The sequence below is a fragment of the Acanthochromis polyacanthus genome, chromosome 8, assembly GCF_021347895.1.
Source record: "Acanthochromis polyacanthus isolate Apoly-LR-REF ecotype Palm Island chromosome 8, KAUST_Apoly_ChrSc, whole genome shotgun sequence".
Taxonomy (NCBI): domain Eukaryota; kingdom Metazoa; phylum Chordata; class Actinopteri; family Pomacentridae; genus Acanthochromis; species Acanthochromis polyacanthus.
The window spans coordinates 18,240,426-18,253,696 of NC_067120.1; the positions used below are offsets into that span (position 1 = coordinate 18,240,426).

At 41.6% G+C, this 13,271-nt stretch overlaps 1 protein-coding gene across 1 annotated transcript in view; it reads right to left on the reverse strand.

Moving 5' to 3' along the window:
• Positions 1 to 3,128: 3,128 nt before the first annotated feature.
• The window catches only part of tmem117 (transmembrane protein 117), a 47,703-nt gene continuing 37,560 nt past the window's right edge, over positions 3,129 to 13,271 (reverse strand). Inside the window, exons 5-8 of the mRNA XM_022211592.2 lie at positions 12,498 to 12,595; positions 10,618 to 10,777; positions 7,441 to 7,570; positions 3,129 to 6,436 (exon numbers count right to left, since the gene is read on the reverse strand). Coding sequence (XP_022067284.1) covers positions 5,775 to 6,436; positions 7,441 to 7,570; positions 10,618 to 10,777; positions 12,498 to 12,595 — 1,050 coding nt within the window. The 3' untranslated portion in view covers positions 3,129 to 5,774. The remainder of the gene's footprint in view (positions 6,437 to 7,440; positions 7,571 to 10,617; positions 10,778 to 12,497; positions 12,596 to 13,271) is intronic.

Below are 13,271 nucleotides of genomic sequence, written 5' to 3' on the forward strand. Positions count from 1 at the left end.
CCTCTGCATGGGCTTGCTTGCTGTGCGCGTAACCGTTGATTGACAGCATGACAAAGCTGAAGCTCGAACTTGATTGGTCGGCAGCAACCGGCGCTTTTTGGAATAACATGGGGGTCTATGAGAGGAAGGTGGAGCTCAGGAATAAATTTTCATATTGCGTTATACTAACTTTATATTATAGTATCGAACTAGACTAACACATTTAAGCTTTGTTAAAAAATGATACATAAATTGAAAACAAACGGAAACTCCGGACAGCAGCTTTAAGAGTGTGTGAGCAATGCTGTAGGTGAGCACAGTTACATCTGTGATATTTTAAGGTATGAAGGGATTATTTTTGTAGGAAAAAAAGCTCTCAATATCAGCTTTGGTACACAGAGATTTTAGTGGTTTAAGCAAAAGAGGGCCTTTAAAATGTATTTTAGCGTTATTTTCATGATTAAAAGACGTACAAAGCTTTTTCAGTCATGCTTCATGGCTGCTTGAGTACACTAAGACCTCCGTTATGTGTAAGAAAGTGGAAACTGAGTCTGCTGTGCAAGACTTGGAGCTGTAGCTTAATCTTCTCTAGTAATAAGAGTTGAAGTTACATTTCTTGGTTACAGTGCATTGTGTGGATTTCTTTCCTGCAACAACAAGAACAAGGTCAACAACAAACAGTTCTCAGTCAAGAAAAATATGTTGAATACTGACATGCATCTTTGATATTGTACAGTAGGTCTCGACTCAATTCTTCTGAGTCAACATTCGCATTCTCTTTGGCTTTATTGCGTATCAGGTCTTATATTTGGTAAGGCTCACATCTAACTCAAATGGAATGATATTTAATAGTAAAAAAGTCAATGTTTTTCAACTGTCTTGTTCTACTACAGAACCCTACAGCAGTTTGTCACAATAGTCACTATGTAGCCCTTTAATTGATTGGACTTAAAACAATTTCTATAAAATCTGATCTGCTTCCTCCACGAGGTATAAGGCAGACATCATTATCACCAACCCATGTCTGGGGATTCGGTCCTGCGAGTGACTTGTTGGAGGTGTTGAGAGATTTATCCGAGACTCATGTTCCTCTGTAAGGTATCAGAAACCCACAGAAGGAATTGGTGATGAATTCCTTTTCCCTCGTGGCCGCCGGGGACAGAAACCATCTCAAGCTTGGTGAAAGGACTGAAGGGAAACCTAGTAGCTGGCTGGGTCTGACTGCACTGATAAATTTCACAGGGTCTCAGAGTCACGGAGCTGTCAGCACAGAGTGATGGGCCATGTCAGGACATGATACACTGATCTAATTGGAGGATAGCTCAAAGACAGTAGAGGAGATTCCAGCTGACCTGTAGCTGTGGCTTGTTCTCTCTGGGGGATTTTTCTGGTTTATATTTAGCTGTAGGTGCAACAATAGCCTTTGTCTTTTTTTTTTTTTTGCATCGTTTCCGATTTGGTAGAAGGTATATGAATGGAGCAATTAGTAAGTTGTTTGAAATGTTTCAAACCTGCCTCCAGAAAGTTTGAACCCATTATGTGAGAGAAGAAGCTTTTTAAATTGTTTTGACTAAAAAGCAGAATCCAGTCGATTGAGAATGCTACCAACACAAATGCATTCCCTGCAATGAGGAAGTAGTCAATACGCCGGTAACACAACATTGGCGTTAGGCTCCGACACCCCACAAACATTTATAAAACTCCGGTTTTGATGTGTTCTCTCAATTACTGCATGGTCCTCCAAAAAAATCAATATCTCATTTCTCAGCCCAATGGCAGACTTGGAAGAGGCCTCAGTCAAACAGCTAATTCTCTCTGGCAATGAGATTTATATTCCCAGACAAACAACAAGCAACAGTAAAGACCTCAGGTGTTCATACACCTGCTTGGTTTTCACACAGCAGGCATTTTTTTTCATATTTACTATTAACAGCATCGAGCTGAGGCTCTTATTAGAGATAATTTACAACAAGTGGCGAGGCGGAATTCAGTGCTGTGGATGCAATTGCACTTCACAGGATACATGTCTAGTGGTAATGGACTGCTGCAGAGATTAAACCTGTGATATCAGGGTCACATATTCCTCCATTTGTTCCATAACTCACTCATCTGTGTAATGTCTACCTTTAAACCAGTGGTTGGTAATTCTGTCACAAGTTGCATAAAATTACAAGGCCTGAGCGGTTTCACGAAAATTTTATATTTGCTTTTCTAACATCGTTTAATTTGCTCTAAACTGACTCATGGAAACCAGCATTCTAGACATACTGGCATGCTCACAATTATACCACCAATATGCTGATATTTAACAGGTGTAAAGTCTACCATGCTCATTATCTTAATTTAACTCATTAGCAAGGTAACATTTGTTGATTGGCACTAAGCACAAAGTACAACTGAGGCTTATATTTGTGTACAATTTTGGGCAAGTGCCACTCATTCCATCCAAAAATGTCAACCTCATAAAGGCCTGAAGGCGAAGTCAAGTGATCAGAAGGATTCATCCCAGTTCATTCAGTAGCTGTTGACAAATTTCCATCTGCACCAGCACAGATTGGGCTCGCCAGTTAACATTGCAACAAAGAGCAAAGGGAAAGAGAACAGCAGAAAAACGCAAGATTAGAAAAACACACCATATTTCTCTGAAACAAAGTGTGTTTTTTCTCCTCTCCTATCTTATCAATCATCGCACAACCCTTCAGATTTTTCTTCAGTTTTCCTTCCTCAGACATTTTCGATCCAATCTATAACTCATTTACACATAGACATGCTCTATAAACAAATCCCGCCGGGGAACAAAACACGTAACAAATTCAAATTGTTTCCCACTGGCATAAATCAAACAGCGGACAGGCCCAAAGCAGGACTCATGCTAATCTGAGTCGGGTATCGTGTATGCAGGCTACATATTCAAGTGTCCTTGTGAAGATAATATCATTATTTCTCATGTAGCCCACATTAATTGGGTCAGCAGCTGCATGAAGCTTGACCTGTGCTGTTGCTTGGCAACTATTTCCCAAGCATATAGAAAAATGTAAACTAGAACTTTGTTTTTTTTTCGCTTGGAATTACTTAATGGCAAGAATAACCTTTTTCAAAAGAGATTCACATGTTAATGAAGCGAAACAAAAACGAGCACGGCCAAAAAATACAGTATGTAACAAACGTATTAATTTATTGGTAACACAAGGTTCAACAGATGTACAGTACACTGCGCAAACACTGAAAGATTTCCTCTGCTTTAAAAACACACAGGAATCGAAGGAAGTGTCAGCTTTGCAACACAACACAATGAAAAGAGTCTGAACGATGAAGATGAAGCCCTCACTTTTAACCTAAACACAATAGCTACATTACAAACATATTAGAGCCCCTTTGTGTCCAAAGAGGTTCTGCCCTTTGGTCAAACACTAATATCTAATGTCGTCACACAGCTTTAATGTATAAAACGATAATTACACAACCAAGAGCTGCAAACCAATTATGCTAAATAAATTGACCTCTTCACAGAATGGCCTTTGAGGAAAACAAGTGCAGTAGCAAATACCTAGACACTTCAGAATCCTACACACACACACACACACACACACACACACACACACACACACACACACACACACACACACACACACACACACACACACACACACACACACACACACACACACACACACACACACACACACACACACACACACACACACACACACACACACACACACACACACACACACACACACACACACACACACACACACACACACACACACATAGAGGAAATGAGCCACCAGAATAAATAGAATGTTGTACAGTGTTGTATACTCATTAATGAATTAAGAGAATCACTAAACAAATCCTAAGCTAATTAATTGCGGGGAAGTTTAAATGCAGCAATAATAAACTACCAATTAATTAAATGGATATTCAAATAGTCACTCCAAAACCCCACCTTTTTTAAAAAAAATCTGTGACATTAAAATCTGATTATTAATTCACCATTTAAAATCAGAGTAAAGATACAAAAGTGTTGACCAATTTTTTTTAATCTATTATTATGTTAATGGGAGCAAAAAATAATGCATACACATAATGAACTGATTTGAAACAGTTTTTAAAATGTTATCAATTTCCAAAGTGACTATGATGAAACATTTTAAACATCTGTCGTGCTATTCTGGTGGCCCACCCCAAACTCCATATTCCTGTACTGTTGGGCGACAGGTTACTTTGAAAGCAAATTATGTTCATTTTGTAAGTATTTTGGTGTTAAGATGTAGTTACTTGCATTAGTTGTTTCTTTTTTTAGGTAAATTATTTCAGACACTGGACACTATAGTACAGCATATTATAGTGCATTATACAGTAATGCCAATAGATGCATAATATCATTCCATGTTGTCTCTCATGAGTATATATATATATATATATAGTATATATTCCTTTAAAATTAGTAAATTAGCTGTTGTAGCAATATCTGTTCAAAATACTGTATTATTTGGCATCTTTGGTCACAAATATATGTAAAGTACTCCTCTATACTTGAGTTGAAATACTGACAAAGTTATGAGAAAAAAAGTTAGTACTATAGTATCATTTTTTTTGTTCCTTGCATTTTACAGAAAAAATTCAAAGGGCAAGCTTTTTTGGACCAAAATATTTTATAGAAATTGAGTAGCACAAGAAATATGGGAAAGAGCCACTTTTAAAGCTACTGTAAAGATAAATGCTGCAGTTTTCAACTGAGTTTGAAATGAAGGTTTTTTAAAAAAATATAAATAGTAGGATAATGTTCCAAATAAATATTTTTCATGCATTTACCTGCAAAACTGCTTTCAAATCGTTTAAGGTTTATCTAGACGTGAAGAAGCCCTGAGCTTTGGAGAAGACACCACCCCTGCACTTCAATGGCATGTTTATGCCAAGGGCAAAACCACCTTTCTGACTCTGTTGGTATTCAGTGGAGGTGCAGCAGCCACATAAGCAATCATGAGGTGGCTTGTTGCGTTGCTATTTGATCTCTGCTGATTGCATTTATTATCTCTGCAACTAGCATCAAGTGAGGGGATATGAATAGGTCATCACCACACTTTGATGTCGATAATCATTTCATTTCAACAAGAAATATACATTGAAAATTGAGTGAGAGCGACGTCACAGGAGAACAAATTAAAACGATAAAGTCTGAGGATCAAATGAGGTAACAACTGTCCGTATGATATGAAAACATATATCAGACATTTATAAAGCAGACCAAAACTGGGACATCTTCCATTTTGTTGCCTATAGTAGTTCAGGCTGTTAGAATACGTTTCTGTCTGTATCTGAAGATATGAAACATCAAGGCACTGTTGTAGCTGTAACACTGCTCTGATACAATAAAATCCACCTGACTGCAATGTCACAGCTGTAGAAACACTCCTCTGATATAGGCACCCGTTAGTTTACCGTGACAAAATTGACTTATGAAAATGCAAAATCCAAGCGAGCACCATGTCAATTAAGAGTTTGCATTCGTTTTCAAAAGATCCGTTTGTTATCAGAACTGGTGCCAGTTTAGAGGCTTTAAAAAGGTTGTTATATAAAAATATATTAATACGACTGCAATAGCCATCGGAGTTGGCTTGGCTTGGTGAGTATCACTTTGTCTTTTGCATGGATAGTTGTGTTAAACATCTTTCTCTTACAGCTCGGTCTTAACAATGTGAGATCTTCATGGATCGCATTGTGAGCTCACTGATTATCGTACTTCCAACCGGTTTGCTTGAAATAGTTCAACGTTTCGGGAGTTCTTAAGGTCACGGAGAGAGTTTTTGGACATCAAAAGAGACTGCTGGTTCATCCTGTGACACACTGTCAATCACAATGCTCGGATGTGTCTCTTGGGTTTCCATGGAAATAGTCGAATTTGTCGAAGGTGTCGCTCCAAAGTGTGGCCCATCCACAGACAGAAGCATCGGCGTTCCCGATCGCTTCAGACTATCGCTCATGGTCACTTGCATCTCCTCTGGCGTCACGCCCATCTCCTTGCTGTACTCCGACGGTGACTTCCTCTTTATCCTCTCATACGTCTTGTCTTGATTTTCTGGGAAGGTCTCGCTGTCTTGAAATCGGCCAAACAACCAGATGAAGAACCCAAAGAGGACGAACGCCGCCAGGCTTGGAATAAAGGCCAGGCATTTGATGTCCAGGCTGGTTCCGATGTAGCGACTGTGGAGGAACATGTCCCGCTCAACATAGGTTGAGTTGGTGTTTGGATCGATGTTGGTGGAGCGCCACTCGTAAGTGAGCGTGCTATGGTTGAAGTTCCTGAGTGTTTCTGGCTCCTCCACTGTGTAGATCTTCTCGCCAGGCCCGACGTACTGACCGTACTCATAGGGCTTGTAGAAGATCTGGTTCTTCCACATGTTGAGGTCCAAAATCAGCACGAGGAAGATGATACCGTAGTTGAACCACTTACCTGCAATGAGACTTCAATTAGATTACACATCAGGCTTTTGACAGCTAAGCAAAGAAACAAACATACACACGCTGTACAGATAATTTAACAGACACGCTGATTGATGTGCAACGCAAACCTCCTCCAAACAAGATTTAGAGGGCAGAGTCCGACAGACAGATATGCTGTCACATTCATTTATCAGGGATCCCTCTCGCTTTGCATACAGACGGAGAGATCCATTTGCAGGTGCTACTTCCTCTAGAGTATCTTCTAACGAGATCACTATATTACCGTGAGACAGCCATCTCCCCAGGTTGACTGATAGCGGGCAGATGTCTCCATCGGTATACGTGACACTGCTCCCTTCCTCTTCCCAAGATATGATGTTAATAAGCTTTTAGTTAAACCAATCACGTCGTGCCACAGCTATTTCCATAATGCTTAATGGATATGCAATGCATTAGGGTTAACAACCTTTCGCGAATCACTGAACGTTTGAACAGCTTAACATTTAGCTCAGGAACATTGGTTTTGCCTTCTCTTGATGGTTGTGAGTGGCCGTGTGCACGTGGCGGAACAAAATGGAGAAACCGGGAGGACGGTTTAAAATGGGAAATATACTCATTTGCCGAGAACATTAAGACGCAGAGATGTGAAAGTTGATGAGAGAAGCGTCTCGCACGACAGGGAGGAACACGAGGAACAGGAAACACAGTCGAAGCGCTGGTGGCACCTGTGTGCCACATCAGCTGCACATGTATTATAAATGGTTGCTGTGGTTTAACCAACAGACTCTTCCCCACAGAGAGTAAAAAGAAAAACTAGAGCAGACACAGCGTGTTTTGGTATTCACAATTTAATTCGAAAATAGGACAAATTTACGTCTCCCTTGTGGCCATTTCGATTTCTTTCTACTACCTAATTTATGCCTGTGGGTGTGCAGAAGCGTTTGGAAAAGGTACTCCTCGTAAAACAATGACATGCTCCTGTTCTTTGTGTGCAGCAGCTGTGTCGGGGTGTACCTGTAATATGAATGTGGTACTCCTCTTTAAAGATACGCTTGCAGACAGGAAGCTTGACCTTCACGTGCGTTGTTGACATTCCTGGTAGATTCATATCCAGGTCACCCATGAAGTGAGGGAACTCCCAGTCCTGAAAAACACACACACACACACACACACACACACACACACACACACACACACACACACACACACACACACACACACACACACACACACACACACACACACACACACACACACACACACACACACACACACACACACACACACACACACACACACACACACACACACACACACACACACACACACGGCAGGTCACATAAATTTACCTCACAACTGTACAGCTGTAGCTTCAGCTGAAGAAATCTGAGCCCATTTGAATTACACACTGACATGACAAATGCCAGCCATGTATCATGCTTTATTGGATGCTGCACACTTCACTGAAGTCTCTCATATTAGCCGATATTAAGTCTCTGTGGAGTCGCTTTGTTCGCTGGCTGGAGGTCAAACATGGTGCCAGCTGCTGCAGACAGTGGACTACACTGTGTGTTTACGGGCTTGTGGAGTGTACTCATGTGCACTGGGATTTCAACATGTCAAAATACATCAACAGGAAGCCCAAACTGACATTTAGAAGCTGCCTATGCCCTGTGGTGTTGCTTAGCTTTTTTCACTAGTATGCGGACTGGGTGGCTAGTGGCTTCCAGAGAAAAGATAACATGATTCATAAAGTAAAAGAAGCAAGAAAGAAAGACTGAAGTTTCTACAGATGCTAAGAAAATGTCACGATGTACTGCTTGCAACTTGTTTGTCAGTATTAACATCTGCTACTGGAGGTCGGTCTTTCAGGGAGAAGCGATATTGGACATAAATGCACTTACTGCTTTCTTTGAAAGTAGATACATAATGTACATATGTCCTTGCTACGATGTTACGCGCTTGAAAACTCCTGTTAACTTCTGTAACTGTAAGTCGTTACTTTGCATTATGAAGGCATGTAATTAAAATGATAAACACAGATGAAGCTAATGAAAATCACACAGAGATGCAGAGGGGAAAATTAAAATGTTTTAAAACTGTTTCTTTCTACTGAGCCGACTTAATCAACTCGCAAATTAGCTTTTGTCATCACTATTAGAGAGAGGAGAAAAAAAGCAAGGCACACATAATTTCAGATTAGCTGTGTTTTCCCCTTGATTCCTCTTATTTGCACAGAGCGTCTTGCTGCATGAAATTACCACGTCTGCATTCACTCCATCCTCGTGCGGTCCGCGGTCTCTTGTGCCAGTGTCTACGAGCAGCATAACAGCTTGATGATGGCCCCTTGGATATTAATTAAGCCCTCCACTCTTCTTCCATAGCTGCAGTATCATTTGCTGTAGCACTAACAGGGATGGCATTTAAACCTCCCTCCCACAAAATAATGAGTCCCTATGACAAATACAGGAAGAGTAAACTGGCAGAGAGTTATCGGAATATTTTCCACATATGTAAATGTGTATATTCACATATGCAAAGGGCATAGAAATCGCACATTCAGCTGGGAAAATGCAGACAAGCAGCACAATTATGCACAGAACTGTTAAAAAAAAGGTAAAACCCTGCTTGGAGGTAAATCCAGACAGGTCATTAATTGGAGCATTAATTAGTTTGAGAACACCACCACCCATCTTTTCTCATGGAGGTGTGAGATTAACTATGGCAGTGCTCCAAGATGGAGGTGAATGAAGCCGTTGGGAGGGCTGAGGTTTTATTGACTGGTGGAATGTAGTGACGGCTGCCGGTGCAAAGGCCCTGTAACGGCGCAAGCTAACTCTAATCATAAATAACTGCTGTAAATGTGCTTGCTGTACACTGCGCAGAAAATGAGAAGGGCCTGTCATAAACAAATCACAGCGAATAGGGGAATGATATACCGACAAGTTACAGGGAGGAAGAGAGAGTCGCGGGTCCAGACTGGCTCGGGGAGTCAAACGGAGATGTCAAAATAGGAGACTTCATGTCACATCAGGTCTGTGGCTGGAAATAGGAGGCGATATGGTCAGGAGGCTGAAAAAAGCCGGTCTCAGCGGGACGACAGCATCTTTGGGAGGAAACGCTTGCATAGTGTAAGCCGAGCTTTCCGTATACCTGCGTAATCATAATAACTGGGTAAATGAATGAGAGAGAGACCACGGTGTGAAGTAATTACCGGCCAGAGAAGCTGGAAGCTCTCCTTATAATAATGAATTGTTTCAATAAATAAGTGTAGGAAACACTTTTAGCGGTATAGTTGTTCTAATACATATTATCATGGGAACTGTAATGCTCTCCTTGCCAAGTTTCTGTGGAGCGATATATTTGTAACACTCAAAGATGTTCCCCTATGCAATTTCAGGATCTTTGTAATTAGCATAATAAACAGAGTGGAAACATATATTTAGGGCATACCAAATATTGGTCTTGCAGCAGCGTCCTCTAATACCCGCTAACAAGGCCCAGTGAAATATGTTCATTAAGGATTTGGAGGAGCTCTGCTGAATTAGGCTAGCAGTCAAACCACATACATGACTGGCTTGCGCTTCTGGCTCATAGCTGGTGGTGTGAAAAAAAACTTCTCCCACACTCCTCAGTACACAGTTATGTGGTATTTTTTTTGTGCCCAGACAAACACATTTGCATATTTATGAGCCACTGACACAGGCTTTATTGATGTACACTCTACTGTGGGAGGGAGGACACTGGGTGGGAAAAAAGAGAGGGTGGGGGTCGGAAGAGAAAGTGAGGAAAAAGAAAGCTCCGATTTTGTGAGTCATCATTAAAGAAAATAAGCCAGGCTGATAGGGGAGTAGAGGAGGCAAGGGTGAGTTCGTGGCCGAGGTCTGGGAAAAGAGGGATGGAGGGGATTGAAAGATTGAAAGAGAGGAGATGTAAAAGAGTAAACAACGGTGTGTGTGTGGCTATATAGAAATATATATGATGGTGTATGGGCGCATTTGTGTCCGTGCCAACTGAGAGCGATCAAACACCCGTCTGGCTGCTCTGTGCCGCAGTGTCCCATTGATGAATAGGGAGGAAAGGGGGAGGAGGAAAGGGGAGCTGGCAAGATGGGTAGCAGAGTAAGCCAAGAGACGTCCCAGCTCCCCCCTTTTTAAAAAAAATTTAATTGGCCACAGGGGAGTGGTCTACCTGCATGACAATGAGAAGGTCGAAGACCAAGATGAAGGAGGCTAGGAAGGCTCTGGAGACCTCATCGCTGGGCAGGAAGCCTCGGTTCAGGTTGTCCCAGCTGATCCAGTCGGTGCTGATGACCAGAACCACCACCGACGTCAGAGAGATGAGCACTGTCCTGCAGGAGAGAGGAGAGGAGGGGCGGAGAGGGAAAACAGAGGAGAGATAGGGAAGAAAAAAAAAAGATGGAGAGGAGAGGACATCCGAGGATGGAAAGAAAAGAGAGTAGAGGTGAGGCAAGGAGGGAGAAATCTATGAATGTCAAATGTGAAATCGCACATCAGAAACCTGAAAAAAAACATACAATTTAGCAATCTCAACCTCAATGAGGTACACAGTTAATATTGTATGTCTTGGAAGATGAACAGCCCTTCCACGACAAGTACAAGAAAAGGTAAATCGAGCACTTGTCAGTCTCTCCTCACAGACTCAATAATGTATCGAACCACCTGTTTTTTTTCACCAAGATCTGACAAATGGCGGCAGATAAAGCTTCCAGGAAGATATATGTGCAAAGACGAAACCTGTGTGTGTTTGTGGATACAGAGACAATGTAATTCAGAACTCTACTGCATACATATTTCTGCGTATTTACATATTCAACAAAAGTCAAAGCATTTCATTTACCTGCGTGTTTCTGTCTGCATTTTGCACAGTTTGCTGGATTTTTGTTGGTGTCACATTGCTGTAACTACTACATTCACTGTTTACTGGAAAATTCCTCAGCCATGCAAAAAGACACACTGACTTAGTACTATTCTCAACTGTGTATTTTGTCTCAATGTCACCCAGCGATTATTGTGCTGTTGTGTGCATTCTCACGCCACACGTCGGTTGGCTGCTCTGCAGATAGCGACTGCCAGCTCATATCCCATCTCAACTGTTCGGGGGGGGGGGGATAAATTTTGAAGGTTTTTATAAGTCCATAGTGGGATTCCTTTCCTCAGAGTGCCGGACTTTTGGCACCGTCCTTTACAATTTGCCACGGCCCTTCAGCACATATTGACAAGATATATCCAGCAACACATTTATCAATCACATCTCAAGCTCTGAATTTTCAACGATCGCTCGTCAAATCTGGCATTGATTGTGACAGTGCGAGTCGGGGCATCCATCAATAAAATGAAGGGCTGCAGAGAAGTCACAGAACAATTCGTCTGCTTGCATTCTAATTGCAGGTGAATCAATTCAGCGCCGCGGCCGAACTCTTTGAAGTTTGAGATGTCTACGTCTTGAGAGATCTCTCTGTGTTCATATCAAACAGATGTCAGGCCCGCTTCAGCTTCTTCACTTGTCCTTCACTTCTCACTTTGACCTTAAGATGAACCCCTGGAGAAGGCGTTTGCATGTCTTGTCGGACTGACGACAGCGTCACAGCGGCTGACTGACAGCACTGAGCCTCTTTGGTGAATGAGCGCCGCCGGGACTGAGCACTGGTGGTGTAATACATCTAAGCAGGGAATGGCTCTACTTGGCCGTCGAGTAATGGGCGTATCAGACATGGTTTGCAGCATTTGTTTAGCAGTTATTTCAGGGTCACAGCATGTGGTGCGAGTAAGTAAAAGGCAGGGCTATAGTTTGCCCTGCGACCTTACTGTGTCCATTGATTTTCACCGTGTTCTTCTAATTAAAGGTGCTGACACTGACTGAGGGAAGATTAACATGCTTATTGACTGCGTGTAACCCTGCAGCGGGCTGGAGAGACGGCATAACACACATCTGTGAGAGTGTTGCAGGAACATATAATGCATCTAGTAAACTAGTAAGAAGAAAATTTGCTAGGAAAACCTAACAAATGATGAACATCATTTCACAGAGATTTCAAGCAAATGACATACCAGAAGAGGACAATCCTGTTGTTGCCTTGTTTCCAGAATCTTCTGGCAGCTTTGCCCCAGTCTGGGTAGTGCTGATCCTGGAGCATCATATCTGTCACCTATGGAAAGTAAAATATACATAAAATTACTCACAATAATTGGGCAAAGAGGAGTTTAATTCACAGACAGTTGGCTCAGCATAAAGACTGGAGGCAAGGGGAAATAAACAGCCAGGCTCTATCCAAAGTTGACAAAATATGCCTTCTAGCACATACGAAAAGCTCACTAATTATCACAGTATATCTGATCTGTTTAAACAAAATCGAAGTGCAACAATGGAAAGGTGTGGTTTTATAGGCTCTCTATTATGCTGCATAATCACCCTGATGCACACAGGTAACTTTAGTATAACCAACAGTACGAATTTAAGTCCCACCACTGTCACTGAATGAACCACTAAAAACTCATCTCTGTATGTTAAAGTTATTTAGTTAGAATTTTTTCAATGAGATTAATCCTATCCTACCTTAAAACGGCTTAGACATAACTCTACACTGTTGCCTCTGTCTCCGCCTATCCCTCCCCACTCACTGCAGCTCAGCACACCAGCTCTCCTACCCCTCTGCTTAAACACTGTGTAACTTATCATTGCTACACAATGGGTAATTTAGCTGTACATGTTCAAACTGGAAAGTAACTCTGAATGGGAATAATGAAACAGAAAGTCCCACGCAGGGGTTTTTTGAGCAAATTAAATGAGCAGTGAACAAGCTGAATAATGAACAAGTTCAGAGG